Source organism: Osmerus eperlanus, chromosome 8 (genome assembly GCF_963692335.1).
Source record: "Osmerus eperlanus chromosome 8, fOsmEpe2.1, whole genome shotgun sequence".
Taxonomy (NCBI): domain Eukaryota; kingdom Metazoa; phylum Chordata; class Actinopteri; order Osmeriformes; family Osmeridae; genus Osmerus; species Osmerus eperlanus.
In genome coordinates, this window is record NC_085025.1 from 5,539,159 (window position 1) to 5,562,896 (window position 23,738).

At 47.3% G+C, this 23,738-nt stretch overlaps 1 protein-coding gene across 1 annotated transcript; it reads right to left on the bottom strand.

Moving 5' to 3' along the window:
* Positions 1-28: 28 nt before the first annotated feature.
* Positions 29-23,730, bottom strand: fzd3a (frizzled class receptor 3a). The gene is made up of 9 exons (XM_062466877.1): positions 23,617-23,730; positions 22,176-22,730; positions 14,943-15,139; positions 14,141-14,606; positions 13,748-14,047; positions 13,347-13,598; positions 9,955-10,103; positions 9,268-9,516; positions 29-1,584 (listed from the first exon to the last, which is right to left on the bottom strand). Exons 2-9 carry the CDS (start codon positions 22,374-22,376, stop codon positions 1,326-1,328), a joined length of 2,073 nt encoding a protein of 690 aa, XP_062322861.1. The 5' UTR covers positions 22,377-22,730; positions 23,617-23,730; the 3' UTR covers positions 29-1,325.
* Between the last annotated feature and the right edge of the window lie 8 nt (positions 23,731-23,738).

The following is a 23,738-nucleotide window of genomic DNA, read 5'->3' on the forward strand; positions in this document are numbered from 1 at the left end:
ACACGGATTCTCACTCATTTCTTCAAGATGTGTTTTCTCAGTACAAGTTTATTACAAATTTCACAAATGTGTACCGCAAAAACAAACAAAACAATTTACATCTATGCACATATGATGCCACTAGAAGACCTCAGGGCTAAGGTTATATCTATACATGGAAGTATACACTTTGTAAAAGTAGGACACTACTATTTATTCTAATCTAATTGGAAGGACAAAGGACACCATCTATTCATGTTCACTCTAAAGGCCTCTGCAGACACAGTCCAATTCAAAATGCATATGCAAATATTCTGGAAAAAATTTCAATACTGAATAATGTAAGCATATATTGAATCAAAATGTCATAAGCGCAATTACACTGTCTTGTAGAAAGTCACTTCGCAGGAACCCTCTGTGGCTCAGTGGGTAAGCATGTGTACCATCGAATCTACTGCCAAACACGGTACCCCTGGTTCAAATCTTGCTCAAACAAATTGATAATTAATTTAACTAATATCAGTTAAGTGATATATATGTTCCCACCCCTACTGCGTGATGGACCTAAAATCATTGAATTTTACCACAGTTTTCTTACTGTTTTTGGAAAAATCTAAAAGGTTCTAAAATTTTAAGCATTGTTAAAGCACCTCAGTGATGGACATGGTGTGCAGGAGAAAGCTAGCTTCGAATTTGATAATTGACTTTTTCCGCACAAATTATTTGGACTCTGTCTGCAAAGGCCACATAAGGCTGGAGTTTGGGAATTTAGCTCTCTCCCTGTAATTCATCCTTCAAAAAGATGGCTGACAAACCACACCCCAAACCACACCAGAGACTGACACATTGTTTCTACTTCCTCCTCACCATCATGTCCACTTTTGCCAACTGCCTCCATTCCAAGTGCAATGAAAACGTGTAGTAAGTACCTCAACAAGGTGCAGTGATGGTTTGGGACACACCACCAGCTCTGGTAAAGGGAAACTAAACCGGGTGTATGAAGTGTTTGTAAATATGTGCTTAGCAGTCTGCTATCATGGTGGAGTGACTTCTATTGGACCCTGGTCGACCCCCCTGAGTTCTGGCCTGAGGACAGGCTCTCCAAAGCATCAGCCACAGACACTTGAGATATCAGCCCAACAGACTTAATTCAAAGTTTATAAAAGAGTCCTCGATGCTGACTTCAAAACAGAGAACTGAAAAGTGTTCTTTGTCCAGGAGTACAGGTTCTTACTCAGTATTCATGATTAAATGACATTTTCATCCGTCATCGTTCTTTACTTCCTGTTTCCTGCTCAGGAGACCTCTGACTCCCGCAGTCCCTCATCACCAATACTGACTCAGTCTCAGGCTGTCGACCCATCCTCCTCTAGGACCCTGTGGATGCCGTTGCCGGGGGTGCCCTGCATGGGCTGGGTGATGTTGCTAAGGTCCCTGGTGCTGCTGTGCCGTGATTGGGTCTCCAGGCGCAAGGTGGAGCCTTGCCGTGATAGGCTGTCAAGGCGATTGGTGCTGCAGTGGCGGGACTGCGGCTGGTCATGGAGGCGGGGCATGCTGCCATAGGGCTGGCGATCTTCGCCGCCACGGAAACTGCAGGCAGTGTACCTGGTAGGGCAGAGGGTTAGGGAGGTTATAGTTAATTGGCATTTGACTGCAGATAAGTAATTTACAGTGTAGCACAGTCCACAGACAAAGCACGGTACCATCACACCTTCTCCTACCCCGACAAGGAAAGGGTCTTCCCCCTTTGTCCTTCTCCCAGAGGAGAAGCTTCAAAGCTTCTGACCCAGCATGGGGTCAGATACAGAGGCCACACGGCCCACAGTATCAGAACAAAGGATTTACAAGGAATAACTTTCTTAAAGGATTTACAAACATATTCTCAAGGACTACATGGCTCATGGACACTATTTCAATGACAGTAGTTGATGTGTTATAATGTGTGTTTTTCCCATTTACTTAGAACGTTGTTTAATTGAGGTTTGATTATAACTTCCCTTCAAGTATAGTTAAGTCAGCCAATCTGGATATCAAAATGATTGTACCATACTAACAAAACCATTTACGAATGTTGTATTGTTATATTCTGAAGTATAAGCAATACATGGACATTTGAAATAGCTGAACTCTGAAAAGTTATCAGCCACTTCACACCTAGGCAGATCTCAGGACGACGCCCAGGTGGGGGAAAACTGACCAATGAAAGAGGTCACCTTCACGGGGACCCCCCCTTTTCCTTTGGAGTATAAAACCCCCAAACGTACAATCACCCCCGCTTGTTCGTAGGATTAAACTGAAGTGCTAGCTACATATTGGAGCCCCGTGACAGGCTTTGAAACAGATTGAAATGAGCGATCTATAACGGAGATACATTTTCCGTCTGAAACCCACCCTCCCACCCTTTTGGTTAAATTAACGCTCCGTTGTATTTAACTATTCCCCCAGATAGCTACGGTTTTAAACACTGTTTGAATACTGTGCTGTGTACTCATTGAATTGGCTTTGTCGTGAACAATTGGCTATTTGTGTGTAACTAACTAGCTTCGGAAAAGCTAGACTTGAGCGGAGGTACGCGCGTGCGCAGTGACACTGCGACCCGTCTCATTTCATCTTGTGAAACAAAGGCAGCGCTTCTACATGAAGGCGTAAGAACCTTTTTATAGAGTCACAACACTACTATTTTGGTACCATACACGCTTCGGAAAGGTGTATTATAGTAGTGTTGGCCATTTGGGTTGAGTAAATCAACCAAGCAACTGATAAGTTGCCATTGTCTAGTTAGAGGTAGATAACAGACATTGATCAGTCCAAAAGGACTTTGATTTTGAAGGAGACTACGCAGCTCTCTACATTAAGCTATATGCTTCTACCTTGTTAAACAATTGGTAAATTGATTAACTTAGCTTTTCGGAAAAAGCTTCACTTTGTTTTGCATGTAATTCAACATTAATGTAAACACTCAACCTCTAGAATCAGTAAAGTAACAGTAAAATAATTATTGAGACAGGAGAAGCTGCTTATTTAAGGACCTTTATTGTTGCTTAACCGGAAATAGTTACCTTTCGTGAACAAAGACCTGTAATTTGATTTTCATTCCGCGCACTTAAAAGTGGAAGTTGTCAGAATATCGGCGTTGTTGACCATACTGAACTGTAATCCTATTTATCCCTCATCAATATACAACTTTAACAACAATCGCTAAATAATAATTAAACGTAAAGTGTATTATTTTTAGTTTGCCCACTCTATCTGCGATCAGTCCAAAAGGACTTTTGTTTGGAAGTAGCCGAACAACGCAGCCTGTACTGCCACAATATTGTTAAACAATTCCGAAATTGATAAACTAGCTTTTCGAAAAGAAGCTTCACTGTTTCGCATTCAATTCGAGGTGAATGTAAAACCCTTGCCCAATTTAAAGCTACATTATAGATGCAGCAACAATTTAGTTCATTATCTGTTTGATTCTACAAGCTAAACCGGCTAACTTAATGTGCTTTAGTATTTAAATACATTGTACTTTCTCAGTCCGGTTTAGGCTAAAACAAATCAACAGCTACTCAATCTAAATTCTCTAATCGTTTATAGATACTATAACAAGATTACTGAAATTAAGATTTAATATAGGCCTAAAAGAATAAATAATTTGTTTGAATCTTTGATCCTGGAAGGTGACTTTAATATTAATTTTAATTTCTGAATATTAATCTCAGTTTTGATTGTTAATCTTTGAATATTAACTTCTGATTTTAATTTTAGTATTGATTTGATAAACAATTTTTTTTAATCTTTGATCCTGGGTGGTGACTTTAATATTAATTTTAATTTCTGGATATTAATCTCAGTTTTTGATTGTTAATCTTTGAATATTAACTTCTGATTTTAACCTTAATATTAATTTGGTAAACAATTTTATTTATTTTCTGAATCTTTGATCCTGGATGGTGACTTTAATATTGATTTTAATTTCTGAATATTAATCTCAATTTTTGATTGTTAATCTTTGAATATTAACTTCTGATTTTAATTTTAATATTAAGTTGGTAAACAAAAAAAAAAAAGGAAAAGAAAAGTATATATATTGCTGCCAAAAAGAGAACCACTACAAAACTAAAGTGCCTATCAACAATTATCACAATAGCATTGTGTTAATAACTTCCAGTAGCCGAACCAAACATGTCTCACCTCACGGAAGCTGAGAAACTGATTGTCCACCTATCCGAAAAAGAAAACCCAAGATATGTGGAAACGCTGACCGATCTAAATTCCGATATGATCACCAGGAAAACTCAAGAAGTGGTCATAGAAAATGTAGGCCAAATATTGAGCAAATCCCAAATTGTCAAATGCCTATCCAGCCTCGGTCTCAACTATGCTGCACTACTCAGGTTATCAATAACAAAAGTCAACACACAATGGACACAGGCTCTCCAGGATCGAGAGGATGCTCTCAAGGCGGCACAAAGAGAACAAGAGCACAGGAAACGATTGGAACAGGAAACCAGCGACCTGGCTGTTGAACTAGATAGAGCTAAAGCACAGCTAACGGAACAGGAAACACAGCTAATACAACAGGAAATAACCCTCAAAGATGCCCTCAAAGAAAAAGAAAAGGAACAGGACCGACGGGAGCAAATGGCACAAAGAGAACTGGAAATAGCTAAGACACAACTAATGGAAAAGGAAATAACCCTCAAAGATGCCCTCAAAGAAAAGGAAAAGGAACAGGACCGACGGGAGCTAATGGAACAAGAAACCAGTGACCTGACTGGAGAACTGGACAGAGCTAGACAACAGCTAATGGAACAGAAAACAACCCTCAGGGATGCCCTCAAGGCGAAAGAAACTGAACGAGATATCCGGGAAACACTTCAACAGGAGAACAAGGAACTCGCTACGGAACTGGGAGACCTAAAAGAAGAAATGCAGGGGGTTCAGAAAAGCAAAAAGGACTCAACCGCCCTCATGGAAAACACTATTAAGATGTTGGATGAAGCTAATGAAAAAGTAGCAGACTACGACCACCAAAAAGAAGAATGGCACACTCTCTACACAAAATTCCAACACCTGGACCAAGATCTCTCACACATCACAGCTGACAGGGAGACAATGAAGGAGGAGTTACAGGAAACAAGAAATGAACTGCTATCTACCATTCGTAAGCTGAACAAGGCGAACGCCACAATCCAGTCCACAGAAGACCCCGACACCAACCGAAGGTGGGGAAGAGACGACAGAGAAGTAGATCGGCATTCAAGAAACCAAAACCCAAGACAGCTGCAATCACCTGAAGCACCGCTCCACTCAGAATACGAAACAAGAAGACCATATAGGGATACATCCCCTCCCAGCCAATCTCTGTACCAAGCTGACACGAATCCACGAAGGATGAGGAGAACAGAAGATGTGGAACAGCAGAGCAGAAGACTGCATGACCAGAAAATGGAGCTACAATTCCAACCTGAACGTCGCGGTCAGACCACAGCCCCAAACAGATGGGATGACCATGATGAACCCTCACGTTCAGCCTATCCACAAAATGCATGGGAAATGCATGACCTGCCACCAGCAGTGTCACTAGATCTGCTATTGAAAATTAGCAGGAACATAGAGAAGTTTGATCCAGACAATCCCACTCAGAGCATTGAGATGTATCTAGAACAACTGAACTCTAATCTCGAACGCCTGCCTACAGCTACAGACGCGGACAAGCTGTACCTGTTGAAGAACACCTCTTCCAGCTCAATCAGAGCCCTGCTTGACAGGCAACCTGCTGGAGAACGCCACAGCTATGACATGGCTTGCCGGACCCTCAAGGCTTGGCACTCAGAAAGTAAAGGCTCCTGCTGCACTATCGCCCTGCACACAAAACAAAAGGCCAACGAAAACCCAAAGACATTCTATGAGAGGCTCCGGAAAGCCTATTTCGCAACAGAAAACCAACCCGGAGGAGAAGAAACTCCCATGTTCAAGTCAGTGTTCATCAACAACCTCTCCCAATCCATAAAACCCTTCATGACGACCTTCGCGAACCAGGAAACCATGACGGCTCTGCAGCTGAGGGACATGGCATATAAATCATGGGCGAACAACAATCGATCCCAAGACTCAAATGTCCATGCGGTGGAATCAGACTCACACCTACAACTAGAAGGAAGAGAACTCCAGAGACCCTACGAACCCAGACCCGCCTGCAAGCAACCCTCCTATAATGCACGAGACCACTCAACAAGACCCGAACAATATCAAAACAATTACAACAGACAACCCGACAACAACTATGAATACAAACAACACTCCTATCACGCAAGAAACCACTCAACAAGACCCACACCGTACAAAAACGAACACAACAGCCCTGGACGACATCCGTCAGACCCAGCATGACTAGAAGGCCCCAACACGGAAAACACACCTCAAATGCTCCCCATTGGATGGAAGAAAGGGAACAGGACCCGAAAACACCACAAACCCACAAGGAGACGACCTCCAGAAACAACAACACACAAACAAGCCCCACAGTTACACACATTTCTGGGTGAGCTTTCCAGAAAAGGAAGAGCTAACCGAAGCTATGTCCCCATCACACTTGAAGATGAAGTGCCCTGCGAAGGATTGCTGGACACGGGTGCAGAAATCTGCCTGATTGCACCCACCTTGGCCGCTCAGCTAAAAGGAATAGCCAGGTCAAACAGAAGATGGATTAAAAGTGAAGATAGTGAATTCAACATCACAAGCTTCACCCAAAACAAAGCTCCAGTCACAGAGACGCTGTACTTGAAGCTAACGTTTGGGGAAATGTCCCTAATCCACCCCATCCATGTCTCACCGCTTGAGACCGAAAAGCTGCTGATTGGACACGATCTACTCAACAGACTGGAACCCCTCATTGACTTCAAACGAAACCAGATGTGGACCAACGTCGAGAAGCCCTATCCACTGCCTCACCCTGAAGTCCAAAACACAGTCTTCACAGTGGAAGGGGGGGGAGATTCCACGTCTGATCCACATCTCTCAGAAGAGGACCGAATCCATGAGCTAGATGGCCGCTCCAGACCGCCCCAGAGCTACGCCACTCACCCATCAAGACACAAGACTCAAACAAAATCAACACAACGCCATGACCGTCGGGTGCCATCAGAAACCCACCTGCGACGAGAAGCATCACAGGTCCAAAAGAAGTCATATGATGCCAACTGGATGAGAGTGCAGAAAGTAGGAAGACCTACTATGGCCACCAAGCATCCCAGAAGAAGCACCCCAGCTGCAACAAGCTGGCAAAACCCCCGGAAGAAACCATCACTACTCGCGGGGACAACAGGCCATGCACAGAGGCCTGGCCTGGCCTTATACCAGCAACCTGACCCTGTCAAACTGCTGACGAAACAAGTGCACAACAGGTGCCTTAGCCAAAATGCCTCAAAGTTCAAGAATGAATGTTCCTTTAAACCAAAAATAATAGGAAAATACTGTCATGAGACAAATATGGCTCCACCAATCTATCAAATTTTTTAATCTGTTACCAGAAAACCCAACATGAATGACCTTGAGGTACTGTCAAAATAATAGGCTACAACGCCTCATAACCAAACTACCCTGGCCCCTGACAAATGAGGTTTATGACTCCAGGAAGTCAAAGCCCACTCCCACTCCTATCATTTTATTTTAATCTTTCTCCTTTCTTTCCCTTTCCTTTTTCCTTTTATTTCCTTTCATTTTTAGGCATAGAACCTTAGCCCAGAGAAATTTAGTAATAGGACCCAAGTTAGCCCCATTGATTCCTACATTGTTTAGAGTCCACTCATGCCAATGTGTCCAGTAGAAATGCTATCGTACTGTCGTGTTTGTCTGTTCTCTGCTCTTCTTACGTGCCAACAGCCCGACGACGTCGAATCATCGGACGTTGCCAGCAGGGGGATATGTAGCACAGTCCACAGACAAAGCACGGTACCATCACACCTTCTCCTACCCCGACAAGGAAAGGGTCTTCCCCCTTTGTCCTTCTCCCAGAGGAGAAGCTTCAAAGCTTCTGACCCAGCATGGGGTCAGATACAGAGGCCACACGGCCCACAGTATCAGAACAAAGGATTTACAAGGAATAACTTTCTTAAAGGATTTACAAACATATTCTCAAGGACTACATGGCTCATGGACACTATTTCAATGACAGTAGTTGATGTGTTATAATGTGTGTTTTTCCCATTTACTTAGAACGTTGTTTAATTGAGGTTTGATTATAACTTCCCTTCAAGTATAGTTAAGTCAGCCAATCTGGATATCAAAATGATTGTACCATACTAACAAAACCATTTACGAATGTTGTATTGTTATATTCTGAAGTATAAGCAATACATGGACATTTGAAATAGCTGAACTCTGAAAAGTTATCAGCCACTTCACACCTAGGCAGATCTCAGGACGACGCCCAGGTGGGGGAAAACTGACCAATGAAAGAGGTCACCTTCACGGGGACCCCCCCTTTTCCTTTGGAGTATAAAACCCCCAAACGTACAATCACCCCCGCTTGTTCGTAGGATTAAACTGAAGTGCTAGCTACATTTCTAAACTATTCCTCTCAACCTGCAAATTCACTGAGCGCCCGGAACTTTGGCCAAAGATTCCGTTGTTCTATTTTCGTTGGACGATAACGAAACCATTGACTCTACCTTTCTTCAAACCGACAAAAGTAACTACGATTTGCAATATTTCTTACCTGTGACATATTGGCATGTTGTGATTAAATTGTTGATGTTTGATTGTATTTTACAAATGAGTTAGCTTAACCCTCGCTAAGTCAGTTGCCCTTGCTCGTCCATTGTTACCACAAAGGCCTACCTGTCCCCCTCTACCCCTCTCTCTCCCTTCCCCCTTTACACGCTCTACACAGCCATTGTGTTGCTCGCCCTCATTTGCATCCAGCCACTGCACTATTCTGACTAACCCATAACTTATCTGGTATTTGTTCATTATAATTACATTCTCCTAAATAAATCATTGTGTATAATATTCGCGTATCACTCACGTTATCTGATCTGCTCTACTTTCATAGAATTCACAACTTTAAGATTAGACTGATTATTACGAAGGCTATTATTTAAATATTATTCAATAAGGTTTCCTCTATCCCTTTAACAATAAGAGGTGGTGCCCCAAGAACTACATACTTTATTATAGTTAAGTATTGCTAATCTTAAACGAGCAAACCCCGCTACAACAGGTTCAAATCCCCCTGTACGGTACCCCTCCACACAAACACAGTACCTCCCCCTCCCACACACACCCTCCTCCCACCTGCCGTCTCTGGAGCGATGCAGGCTGCCATGGAAGCTGCTGGTCTTGCTGCGGAGCGAGCTGGCCCGGCTGGTGCTGCCGCTGGGGGGTTCGTCCAGCATGGCCAGGTGGGTGGAGGAGGCGTGGGTGGACGTGCCCTGGGTGGAGGTGCCCCGCGACTTCCTAACCACGGGGGCTCCGGGGTCCCGCAGGAGCAGCTGGGCGAAGTCTGGCTCCTGGAGCACCTGCCTACTCTCGTTCACCATCCCACTGGAGGAGGAGGAGGAGGGGAGGGGGGAGGAGGAGGGGAGGTGGACGAGGGAGAGGCGGACGAGGGAGGGCAGAGAGAGAGGGAAGGTGGAGGGGAAGAAGGAGTGGAGGAAGAGGAAGGAGGAGTATGTGGAGCAGAAGGTGGGAGATGGGGTTACTTCTCTGAGTACAGGGGGGAGGAGGGTACAGAGAGAGAGGGGCCTTTTCACTACGACTACACACACCTGGAACACGCAGGAATTGCGATACGAAAAATAATAGTAGTTTGTTCACCTCAACATGTCATCTTCAACAAATGTCTCATTGATGTAACCAACCAGGACAATCACTGACACATTCACCCAACCACCAGGTTAACAAGCAACGGGAAAAAAACTAAAAGACTTGCATGGCACGAACAGCCTGTTACACATAAACACAGTACACATAAACACATACTCTTTGCGTCGCTTGCCGTGGAAGAAGCTGGCCCACTCGAAGCACGTCTTCTTGCTGCCCACCCAGAAGACGGAGGGGATGCCCACAACCAGCAGCATCAGGTACTTGATCAGGAAAAGGGCCAGGTCAGGGCGGCTGGTCCTCTCCACCTGCAGCCCGCCACACGGAACACACCGTCAGGGTACACTCATTTACCCTTCATATAGATTTTCTATACTACAGATATATGTAGTCCATAGGAGTAGTAGCTTTGTGTAGGTTGGGGCTTATTTATTGTAGTTTTTGATGGGGGTTTTTTTTAGGAGAAGATGGTTTATTGTAGGTGTAGATGATTTATTGTAGGTGTAGATGGTGTATTGTAGGTGTAGATGGTGTATTGTAGGTGTAGATGGTGTATTGTAGGTGGAGATGGTTTATTATAGGTTTAGATGGTGTATTATAGGTTTAGATGGTGTATTGTAGGTTTAGATGGTTTATTGTAGGTTTAGATGGTTTATTGTAGGTTTAGATGGTGTATTGTAGGTGTAGATGGTGTATTGTAAGTGGAGATGGTTTATTGTAGGTGTAGATGGTGTATTGTAGGTGGAGATGGTTTATTATAGGTTTAGATGGTGTATTATAGGTTTAGATGGTGTATTGTAGGTTTAGATGGTTTATTGTAGGTTTAGATGGTTTATTGTAGGTTTATATGGTGTATTGTAGGTGTAGATGGTTTATTGTAGGTGTAGATGGTTTATTGTAGGGTTAGATGGTTTATTGTAGGTGTAGATGGTGTATTGTAGGTGTAGATTGTTTATTGTAGGGTTAGATGGTTTATTGTAGGGTTAGATGGTTTATTGTAGGTTTAGATAGGCCGTGAGGGATTGCACCAAGGGATCAGCAGGACTACAACATTCCAGTGCACCTGTACCTTGTAACAAATGACAATAACACTGAAACGTGTGTGAGTCTGTGTGCTTGTGTATGCTGGTCTGCTCTCTCTTTCCTTCTCTTCCACACATACATGAACACATGCCTGCACACACACACACACACACACAGAGGATACAAGATGTTGGGAGACAGTGTGTGTGTGTGTGTGTGTGTGTGTGTGGGTGGATGGATGTAGGAGTGTGTGGAGCTAGGGCCTTGTCAGCCAGCAGCTCTTCAGTTGTGAGTTCATGTATGAGTTCATGTATGTTAAATCAGGACTGCTAGAGGAGGCTGTGGAATGTTGACTTCAGACTGCCTAGCGACTGCCTAGCGCTGCAGGCACAAACATCCAGCATCCAGCAGCCAACACAATGACTCTCTCTCTGTCTCTCTCCCTCAGTCTGTCTTTTCCAATCCTTCCATCCCCTCTCTCATCCTGCTCTGTGCCAGAGAGTGCACCTGTGGCCCCCAGGCACACACACAAACACACATCTACAGCAGAAATGCTCAGTAACCCGCCTACACTACTCAGCAGCAATACCCCTGTACTCTGTCTACCATAGCAAGAACGCAGACTCAAACAGCTCAAGACAGAGCATGCACACACACCACAACACACTGTAGACAGCCACAATTGCAGCCCCAGTAACAGCGCAGACAGACAAGCAAACATCGCCTCAATTAAAGCACACAGACACACACGGACGATGCATCTCCACCCTTCCTGTTCCCATACTCACTCTCTCACACACAACACACACACACACACACACACACACACACACACACACACACACACTGATGCAGTCATGATGGCCTCATTATGAGTGGGGCAAGCATGCAGAGCCTGAGGCAGAGAGATGCTCAGATAGTCATTACTCCTCTCAGGGAGATAGGAGCTCCTCAGAGCCCTGTCCTCTCCATGTTTATCACATCTCATCTGCTCCTGGTCCATCCCTGCAAGCACACATTGTCTCCAGATCTGCCCGGAGACTGAGGAACAGGAAGCAGCCCTGACATCACTGCTGATCTCTCTCTCTGCCGACCTGGCTCTGGAGAAGCTCTGTGCGACTGAGAGATATCTTACTGCAGGTCTCAGATGCAACAAACTCAATGAACACTGGGCTGTCTGCTCTGCTGTCCTCTCCCCTCCCCCTCCTCTCCTCTCATACTAGAAATAGCTTCTCATACATCCCCATGTTGTGTGTGTGTCTGTGTGATGTTGTGTGTGTGTCTGTGTGATGTTGTGTGTGTGTCTGTGTGATGTTGTGTGTGTGTGAGCTCTCCTTCCCGTCACAAACAGAGAGATAACACTGCATTGCTCCCTTATACGACAGACAGTGTTTGCGTGACAGATTAACAGAACTTTGCATTGAACGCATCTCAGCCTACAGATCTCTATATACACCCCCCCCCCCCCTACACACACACATCCAGTGCATGGGGGGTGGGGGGGGAGTGTAAGAGAGCTAACAGGGCAGATCTTATTACTGCACCAGCTGGGAGACGTACAAACACACACTCTCACACACACCCTTTCTCAGACAAACACACACATCCTCTCTCTCTCACACACACATATACCAACACAGCTGTTTTAGCGGGTCAAAATGTGGCCAAATCTCCATGCCAGCTGGGGGTCATTCTCTGGCCTCTGCCCCAAATCTGTCCTGTGTTCATCAAGGCTCCCTCTGACACCAAACCCCACATACAGATTACTCCCATCACACATGGCACCAGAACTGGCCTAAATATAGCAACGACACAATGAATGTCTGGTCGCTCCTTCCTCTGTGCACTGAGGGCTGTTTTATAGAGGACACTAACACTAGCACCCTGTAGATCTGGAACTTTCTGTGCCGCCAACACAGAAGCCTTGTAAGGGATGCGGGGCATAAAGCTAGAATTGCAGGTGCACTTCAGTGAGCACACACACTCTCACAACTGCACAAACAGAGCAGGGAAGTGTTTGAATTATTAACAGGCTCACCAGATGAGCGGGAGAGCTTGTTCTATAGCTGGAGGCTAGCACTGCTTCTGAAGTACTGCAACCTGAGAGCTGTGTGTGTGTCTGTGTGTGTGTGTGTCTGTGTGTGTGTCTGTGTGTGTGTGTGCTGCAACTCTGTGATAAAACAGCAAGACCCAACGCTGCAATGAAAGATGTCAGTTGATAAAGTATTTATTCCCCTCTCGTCGAATGCTGAGTTGAATTTAAAGTTCTTTCACACAAATTCAACATGACCCCTTTTGAGTTGTCACTGGGGAAATGCTGTTGGTTTTACAGCACAACGTAGAACCAGTATATTACCTGGTAGGACGAGGGGATGTTGTGTTTGTGGGTAGAAAAATGACTAGTATACTAACTGATAAAGACAGATTATGTGGTACAATATTGGCAGCAATGCTTTGGCATAGTGAGCATACTGCAGTATACCTGTATACAGCATACAGTACACCTGGCACTGGGCCCCGTGTCTTACCTGGAAGGGGCAGGGGATGTGGTAGTCCCGGCAACGCTCCTGGACCCAGGTGGTCTCCCAGACGGGCCGGTAGTTGTGCTCGTACATGTAGCAGGCCAGCACGGTCAGCAGGGGCACCAGGTAGAGGACGGAGAACACGGCGATGCGGATCATGAACTTGACCAGCTTCTCCTGGTTCTCCTTCTCCAGGGGGATCTCCATACGCACGCGGTTCAGCGCCGCGATGCCCGCCAGCAGCAGAGACACGCCCACCTGGACCCAATCAGGTGACAGGAGGGAGACATACATGAGAGATAAACAGAGACATACATGAGAGATAAACAGAGATACAGATAGATAAGCAGCCAGATAGACAGACAGACATGCTGCCCGTGCACCACCACTTCCAGCCCCCCCCTCACCAGCACGTCCAGGCCCAGCGGTGCCAGCAGGAACCAGCGCAGCGCCGTGAGGTCGTACAGCCCCACGAAGCACACGCCGCTGATGCCGTCTCCCTCGATCTTGTTCATGGCGAGCAGCGTGACGGTGAGCGCGCCCGGCAGGCCCCAGGCGCAGGCGTGGAACAGGAGGGCCTTCTTCTCGATGGCCTCGCTGCCCCACTTGGGCACGGCGGCCAGGAACCAGGTGATGGTGAGGATGACCCACCACACGCTGCCCGCCATGGTGAAGAAGTAGAGCACCATGAAGAGCAGCGTGCATGCCTGGGGGGGGGGGGTGCATTATTACGTGTCCACCAATCACCTACCAGTCACCAATCAACCAAACTGAGTCTTGCCTCGCCCTCACCCCCCTACCTTGTTGTGGGACCCCTGGGTCACAGTAGACGCCCGGAATCTTCCGGGGATCGCCGCGTTACAGGAAACGCGATCCTCCAACAGGAAGCCCAGGAAGAAGACCAGGGACACCATCATGTAGCAGACGGCGTAGAAGATGATGGGCCGCTCCGGGTAGCGGAACCGCGACACATCAATGAGGAAGGTGAGGAAGGTGAAGAGGGTTGCCGAGAGACACACGATGGAGACCACGCCTATGAAGTAGCGAGCAAATGCCAGCTCCTCCCTCTGGAAGTACATGTTGGGGCAGGGGGGCGAGCAGTCGCGCACGCCCAGGAAGGAGTAGCCCAGGTCGGGCTCCATCTTCAGCTCCCGGGGGCACCAGAAGCCGTAGTCCCGCTGGACGGAGACCGTGGAGTCCACGGTGCCGTCGGCGATGGAGAGCAGGTCCACGGACCGGGGGTACGGCTCGTCACAGTCTGGGAACCTGGGGGTGGGGGGGCAGGCCAGTCAGCATGAAGTCAGGCAGGGAGAAAGGACACATGTTGTCTTGAGGCTGACTGTTGTGGAGTCTTGCAGTACTTGAGACCTTTTTTTTTTTTTATTATGTTTTTTTGTTTTTTAACGAAAGAATTGTTATTGTTTAACAGTAGTTATTTCATCCAAAGCAACATACAGGAGGGTGTGGTATTCAAACCCCTGATTTAATGAACACACTGCAGCCTTCCTCGGGCTAAGCGGGATTCGAACCCGGGATGTATCTCGCCCAAGGTTCCCTCCCCGGGTAGGACCCCTCGTCACAGCGAGCCCCAGGACTACTGACCTGCTGCAGTCCATCTCCTCCGGCCAGGCCACTCCGAACATGTCCATGAGCTGGTAGCAGTCGCGGCGGGCGCGGAGGCAGAGGCGGCGGCAGGGCAGCGTGGTGCGTCCGTACTCGGTGCACACGGGCGCGTACAGGGAACACAGGAACATCCTGAGCTCCGGAGAACACTGCAGGTTCACCATGGGGTGGAAGGGCTGAGGAGGGGGGGGGGGGGGGGGAAACTGCTGTTAGGGGGCTGCTGGGACCTGCAACGTGTGTGTGTGTTTGGGGGCCATTAGTGTATGCGTGTGTTGGGGGGTTGTGTTAGTGTGTGTGGGGGGTTTTGGCAGGTGTGTTTTTAACAGTATTTGACTGCTGTTAAGAGACTGATTATACTGTCAAAATGTGTGCATGTTAGGGGTGTTTGAGTGTGCATGAAAAATAGCTTTGGGGTGTGTGTGAAGCAAAGAGTTTAACCTCCGTCAGGGAGCTGTTAAGACAGAGTGTGTTTTTGAGTGTGTGTGTGTGTGTGTTTGTGGGTGTGTGTAAAACACAGCATCTAACGCCCTTCTATGAATGTCCGACATAATGAGGGCACTCGTGAGAGCCGTCAAACAGGACGTGGGTCTAAAAACACACACGCCTTCTGCGTTCAAAACACACTGAGGCCTGAAACACCACTGCTGCTTAGAATGGAGGGCTGAGGGGGAAACAAAGAGAGCACTGGACCATATCCTCAGACAGTTTCTGGAGTCAAAAAACAAAACAGCCCCGTCACCCCACCCTACTGCCCCCCACCACCCCTACTGCCCCCTCTCCTAATAATCCTCTCCCCTCTGCCCCCCCCCTGTCCTGTCCTGGCACAATAAGACAGAGACAGGAGGAGCAGAACAAGCCCAGGAGCCCAACCCCCTCTTCAGATACCCAGCCAGGGAGGGGCACTGGAGAAGGCCTTGGTGTGGAGAAGAGGACCACGCTGTGACACACACACACACAAAGAGAAGAACCAGTTCTGCCAAGAGGAATTCTGGGAGCCCGAGCAGCTGTGGGGCACGTCTTTAATATGCAAATCCCCAGAGGGAGGGGTGGGAGAAGGGGGAAGCCAAGGGCCCCACCCAGGGCCGGGGCCAAGCCAGACACATCCTGCCCCTGCTGGGCCGGGCTGGGGAGGGAGAAGGGACGGCCTTTGTGGCAGCGACAGGGCGGGGGGAGGAGGGAGGGAGGGAGGAGGAGGGACAGAACAGGGACACCAGCCCAGGGAGAGAGGATGAGATGAGCTAAATGGAGTTTCATTGACAGCACTGGAGGGGGGTGGGAGGCCCAGAGAACCAGCCTACAGAACAGAGAACCAGCCTACAGAACAGAGAACCAGCCTACAGAACAGAGAACCAGCCTACAGAACAGAGAACCAGCCTACAGAACAGAGAACCAGCCTACAGAACAGAGAACCAGTCTAAAGAACAGAGAACCAGACTAAAGAACAGAGAACCAGACTAAAGAACAGAGAACCAGCCTACAGAACAGAGATCAAGATAAGAAGCCCATCTACTATTTCATCACAACCGTTTCCATGACACAGCATCCCGGTGTGCGTGTGTGCGCCTGTAAACCTGCCATCCTCGTCCTCCGAGCACATCAGGCCCTGGCTGCCACCCACACGTCTGTCTCTAACAGGATTAGGATGCCTGTTAGATGAGCCCCTTCCCACACAAAGAGCCCACATCCACACATATCAGACAACAGGCTATGTTTCTGACAGGAGAGACAGCCATGCCAGGCTTTAGCTGCTACAGCGACTGGCTGCTTCAGTGTGAGGCATAACACTGGAGAACTGACTGACTGGGCCATGGTGGGAGAATGACTAGGTTTGTTATGGCTCTATAACATAATGAGACCAGCCATGATGTGAGTCATTATTATGGTGTAAGGGATTATTGGTGTTGCTGTGTGACTGAAGGTTGGTTTACCCTACATACAGGCCTGCCTGTCACAACCACGGCCCATCAAGCAGTCCGTCTCATTGTTTCTGGATGAGTGAGCCATCACATGATTCATTGGGTCCTGGTGTTACATACAATAACATAGAGCCTTGGGGCGTGTGTGGAGCGTGCGCACACACACACACACACACACACACGCAGACCCAATTACGCACCCACACACACCCTTTTCATGAAACCCTCTAGATCTCATGACACCTGGCACACCGCTGCAGATTAAATCATGGGAGAGGACAAGGCAAGCGCATCACACCCTCCACACCCTCCAAGGCTTCGTATGAAAATAGACGGCGCCCATCCTGATTGGCTATGGCCAGCGCCTGTCTGGTGACACCTTCAGTGTTACCTCAGCAGCATCAGGCTGAACGCACAGCTACATGATATGATGGCCCTTAAGTGGGTCTGCATCTGGGCACCCCAGCCCTCCACACCCAGGGCACCCTCTGCTCTGATTGCCCTGTACTACACACTGTACTCAGCCTGCTTCAGAAAGGCGACGGCTAAGGCACGAGGAATAAGGCATCCATCAGCAGTCTGGATGAAAGCCTGATAGTACCGTGTTAGCGGTGGTTGTCTAATGGGTTGTGGAGAATTGACAGTCACACTTTTACACACCCACGTATACAGCATGTATTTACACACGCAGCCCAAACAAACAGCAGAGGTCTCGGGCCCAGTGGACGAGGGGTCTGGTTCTGTCCCGTGAAGACAACAGCTGTGTCTGCCAGCAGCTGGCCTGCTGTTCCTGTCGGAGGACAAGCGTGTAACACACAGTTCTGTTGTCAAGTGTTGCAGGCCTGGGGCAGAGGGGAGGCGAATGGTAATGTCATTTCAGCAGCTCGCTAACGTGATTATTCATTCACGGGGGATGGTTAGGGAATTTTTTATCCCTGTAAATGTGGTGAAATGATGTTCTGGACTATCGTGAAATGGAAGCCACACAGACAGATCAGTCAAAGCATGAAGGAAAGCCACATGTGTGTATGTTTTATTTACATTTGAATTAAGTGTGTATATTATTATTAAATAAGTATTTATGTATGCTAATTGAGCCGTTCCAGTATAGAACTATCCAGTATATGGACATAAATAACATTACATTATTATTATTTATTCTTAATACCTGATGTAACGTATACAGAACACACTAATTCAAGTCTTCTTGCTAACAGAATCCCCCCCCCCCCCCCCCCCCCCGCACACACACACACAAAAGATGGCATCTGATAATGATGCGTAATGTTATTTAAATACACCATCTATAGAGATGTGCTGAGTAATGACTCAGCAACAATTGCAGGCTACTGGTCCAGGGGATTTATTATTCTGCTACAGCTCCCAGTGACATCTCCTGCCATCATCTCTCTTCCTGTCTCTCCCTTCCCTCCCACTCTCTCCTCTCTCTCCGTCTTCTCTGCCCTCCCTCTCTCACTGCTTATCCCTTTCGGTTGAGCTTGATTCTCATGACAACGCGCCATGACAACGTGCGATGCAGCGGGAGGATTGAGGGAGGAGCCACGGTCCCCGGGGTCGGAGGTCACGCGAGGGACCACCTCCGGAGAGCCCAGAAAGCCTGCTCCTTTGTTACAGCACAATTGGGACCCGTTTCCTGGGCAACCAGTGTGCCTAGTATGGGGGAGGGGGAGAGAGAGGGGAGAGGGGAGAGGGGGAGGGCAAGAGGACAAAAGCGACAGAGATAGGAAGGAGAGGGATGGACAGACTCCGTGTCATTCACTACACACACACACACACCGTTTAAAACACACTCACAGCTTAAAACACACACACACTGTTTACAACCCACCCTATTTAAAACACAAACATACACACACTATTTAAAACACACACCGTTTAAAACACACAAACACTGTTCAGTTGGTGTTCACTCTCCCTCTGATTGTGCAGGAGTCGTATTCAGGCTGGAGCTAATCAACATGGTGTTGGACATTAAAACAAAACAACAGGCTCTTTGAGGTGTCTGTTGGAGAGGGCCCAGTGTGTCAGACCACAGCATGCAGCAGAACTGGTCCTCACGCTCTGCCCAGGAGGCAATCTGCACACCACACACGTCCCCCAGCACGGACCACAGTCAGCGCTCCTGCATGCACACACACCGCATGGGTGGGGCTGGAGGTCTATTCTATATGCCTAGCTGTCAATAACATGAAGCCTTTGTCTGGATTTTCCAGTAAGGATTGCATACTATGCGTGTGTTTTGTGTATTATTTGACATTTTGACTGGAAAATGCCATCGTGAGAACAGCGTATCATGGTTCAACATGTCAGGCATCTCTGCCATGTCTGCAGAGACAGAGAGTGACACAGAGACAGAGAGGGAGAGAGGGAGAGAGAGAGAGACAGAGAGGGAGAGACAGAGAGACAGAGACAGAGAGGGAGAGACAGAGAGGGAGAGAGACAGAGAGATAGATAGGGAGAGAGACAGAGAGGGAGAGAGACAGAGAGGGAAAGAGGGAGAGAGACAGGCACACCAAGGAGACTGCGTCCGACGCCATGTTTGTGGATGGATGCTCTCTGACCAGATTCCTGGTGTGTATCTCCCTGTATTCAACCACATCAGTCAAACATGCCAGACTGTCTATCAGAGCTACACCGTGGCTCACAAATAGCAGATTCCCACCCCTCAGGCACAGGTCCCACTTCTGCTTTGAGGTTATGAGGAGGTCAGCCCACAACAACCGTCTGCTGACTGACTGGAGTGCTCGCTGGCTTCCAGACTTAGTTGTGGTTGGAGAGATTTATGCACCAAATGGTCACCATTCCTCAGCCAAAATCCCCCCACCCCTCAAAAAAACATCTAAAGCGGAAGATAAGATGGCCAAGTCAAGGGCGTTAGGATAGCTATGTTGTTCCTCATGGGACTGTGCTAGGCAGCCATGGTACAAATATTCCCCCGGCACAGACCAATCCTGTCTGAAAGGAGAAGACATGGAGATTTTGTGAGACACCACTTCAGAAGGGGGTACTCTAAGACTGGAATGAAAGAGACTCCATTGGTTCAATTCCAAGTCACAGTTTCTCCACGGTGAGAGGCATTCATCATCATTATCATGGCTATTCAGCATACCTAATTCCCTTTAAAATCAACTGTCAATCCTCATTTGGCTTCTCTCTCCTTATAAGCTCTGCATTCTCCCGAGAAGCAGGCTAGCCAAAGATATGCTATTGAGCAACAACATGGAGAGGGAGGGAGACAGAGAGAGAGAGGAAGAAAGAGAGATAAGAGAAGGAGGGAGAATGGGAGAGAGAGGGAGGGAGGGAGGGAGCGACAAAGAAAGAGGGCCTGTGTTTCATCCGTTGGGACTCCTGTGTTTTCCAAACGAGCTTTACTGCTAAAAAGAGACCTAATTGTGAAGCCGTGACAAATCAAAGTGAACACCATTAAAACCAGGCGGCAGCCTCTCTCCTCTGTCTTGTGCATCCAAACTATTACAATGAGCACAAAAACAAACATATAGCCTGAAACCATCCCTACAAGTATACAGATTTAATAAAGATAGATTTTTAAATTTGATGGACAGATTACTGTGTGTTTGTGTGCTGAAGGATCAAGGGAATTTATGATGTAAAACAACAAAAACAAACAATGATTGAGTGCGTTTTCGTGAACCTAACAGAGGTCATATCTGCCGAGTACTCGGGAATGCAGTGGGAACAGTGAAAGCCATGGGAATGTGCAGGCTCTCCTCTGGAGATAAGCTGTGCTCAGTGCAGATGTGCGATGCTTTCCCCAGGGCTGGGGGATGCTCAGAGGTTACGTAACCCTGGGTTTCAAGCCCACAGATCTCCTCCTCTCTCTCTCTCTCTCTCTCTCTGTCTGTCTGACTCAGAGGAAGGGAGGGAGAGACAGGGACAGATGGGTAGGCCGGGCTCCACACACATACACACACACACACACACATACAGTCACACACACTCCCCATCTCCTCTTTGCCAGGCTATGCAGGGCAGAAGGGATGGGTGAGATGGGAGAGAGGGGGATTGGTTGGTATGTAAGCCTGTGTATAATGAAAAAGGCAAAGCAATACGCAACAGGCAATTGCTGGAGAGAGATTATGGATGATAATGCATGTACACTAACAAGGGGATTTCTCTAACGAAGCGACCCATCTGCTCTCTGATTGAGTTCAACTGCCTAAGATCAACCTGGGAAAGAGGATGAGTCAATGTACCCTGGGAGTGTGGTTGTAAAGCCATAGCTAATGGGACTGGGATGGAACAATCCACGTGGGTCCATAGGCAGTATGACGGGCAGCAAACTCTGTAATCCCTGATGTGAACTGCAACAGTCCTGTAGTAGCACGTCCACATCAGCAGAGTGGAGCACATCACCACACCGCTACGTCCACCAGGCCAAGCCCGTTATGGAAACAGTTTAGATGCACAAACGACTTTAAATTGTGCCGAAAAACACCCACACACCCCTCAACCCCCGTCACAGACTGGAGTGTTTTCTGTGCAGGCCGCAGATCACATCAACGCTTTGCTTTAATAATTGATTGTTTTAAATGGCCCCCAAATAAAAAAAAATACTAAATTTTCGGCTGAATGTTTTTGTAATATATTCTGGGTTCCCTGCATGGGGTAGCATGAAAAGTAGGCTATCACTTGGAGAGTGTCAACAGTTCCCAGTTTCCCTGTTCTACACTCACCAATGAAAAAGACAGAGCAAAGACGTATTTTTTTTATAAAAGTAAAAGCGCAGAGCCAGGGAGTAAATGTGCAAGCCCGCCGAGCAGGGGCGTAGCCAGAATAACCTTTTTGGTTAGGCCTAGAAAAATATGGATAGGCATCTTTTAATTGTTTTTACTTATTTACTTTGCGAGTTGCACCCGGTGCATAATTTTTGCAGATATTTTCGTACCCGTGGCTACGCCTCTGCCGCCAAGGACTGACTGAGATGAATATATTAGCGGTATATAATAGTACTGTGGTGAGTACTTAAGTGGGGGGGGGGGTACTGTATGTTAGTGGCTTGTTGTGGTATAGTACAGTATTTTAGAGAGTATCTAGTAAGTGAGATGATTTTGTAAGCAATGCATTGGGGTATACTACATTGTAGTGAGTTTATAGGTGAGTTGGGTGATTATTGTGGCGTCGGGTGTAAACTAGTATATTATATTTTAGTTTATAGTATATAGTATCAGTGAATGAGTGGGGTGATTGTATAAGTGGTACGGTGGTAAATGACAGTACAGCGATGATGAGCGTTGGTGGGCGAGGGAGCTCTTACCTCCATGGCGAGCGCAGCTGTCTGCTGGTCGTAGTGGTTGAGGACGTTGGGCATGAAGGTGGCGTTGTAGGCCAGGCCCTGGCACATGCGCAGGGTGATGGGCTCACAGGTGAACATGCTGTGGCTGCCAGCTGCTGCATCCATGGGGATGGCTACACAAGCGGTCAGCATGGACACAGACAGCATCCACCACAGGCCCATGGTCCCTTGGAGGTGGAGGGTCTGAGGACCGTGTCGGGTGAGGGAAATATCGGGTCCTCTAAGGAGCAGCCTCACTCACGAGGGTGTTGGTCGAGGGGGGAGGGTGCTGGTGGGGCGGTGGAGTGGTCCTCTTCAGCTCACTGAGAGACTGTGTGTGAGAGAGGGTGCAGTCCAGGGTGGCCATGCTGGAGGCTGGTTGTATCCATCACCCTGTGGAGAAGGCCCGGAGTCTGACGCATCAGAGAACTTCCATCACCTGACTGTACGGCCCAGCTTTGGAGCCTGGGGGGTTTGCACTTAGCCTACACCTTGTTTGTGTAGATTACGGAACACATTGGAAGGAATATCTGGAACCTGAAAAGATGAGGAGATTGCAAAGACTTGTAAAAATGTCACACAAAGTTTATTACCAATTGGTTTGAAACAGAAGAAATATCGGTTTTGGCTATTGACAACCTTTTAGCTTATGGGCGGTCTTACATGATAGTCGACATGAAACTGACAGTGGACAGGCAGCTGCGCATATTGTAACCCATCCCTAATGTGTGGTTGGAAACATCCATAACCGCTTTTTCACAGTGACCACAATGGTACGCGTGTGGATGATGATGAGTGAATTAGTAGGCCTAGCCTATAATTAAGTAGACCGGATTAGCCTTTAATTAAAGTGTTATAAACGAAATACACAAACTGTACCGGCGTGCTACTATTCTTGTAGAAATTTTACACATTTAGAAACATTGATATGAAATGCGCATAAATGCTACATGTTAATTTAAGGTGTGTAACCTACACCTGTGCGTTAACGGTGTTGAATGAACAGCTTCGGTACTGTAGGGAGGTGGGGGGATTGAGTTGGTAGGCTACGCATTAAACGCTATAGCCTACTACTAACTACCGGTAAATACATAACACCGAATGGCAAGCGATTGTGGTAACGGCGGACTATCTGTCAAAGGCAGCTGTCCACTAGACCGAGTGAGCATAACAGATAATAATGTAGATGTTAATATAGTCTACAACAAAAAAATGTCATGATGGAGCAGAACAAAAGATGACGGTTACTTCAACTCAAATGATTGTGACCATATGAGGACTAGTTACCGGTTAACTGAATCGCTACGGGCTTATCCTGACGCTACAATTTCTCTCTAGTGTGTGAGCGGTGATGGCGAATTTATGAAATCGGTGAAATATTTGATATCTGGTGAGAAATTTGAAGTAAACGGCTGTACGTTACCTTTCAATCGAGTGTGATTCACGTGCGGGGGTCTTCTCTGCTCCTCGAGCTTGTAACAATGAGTGAATGTGAATGGGCCACCCTCCTCCCTCCCTCCATCCACTCCTCTCCCGGCAGGTCTA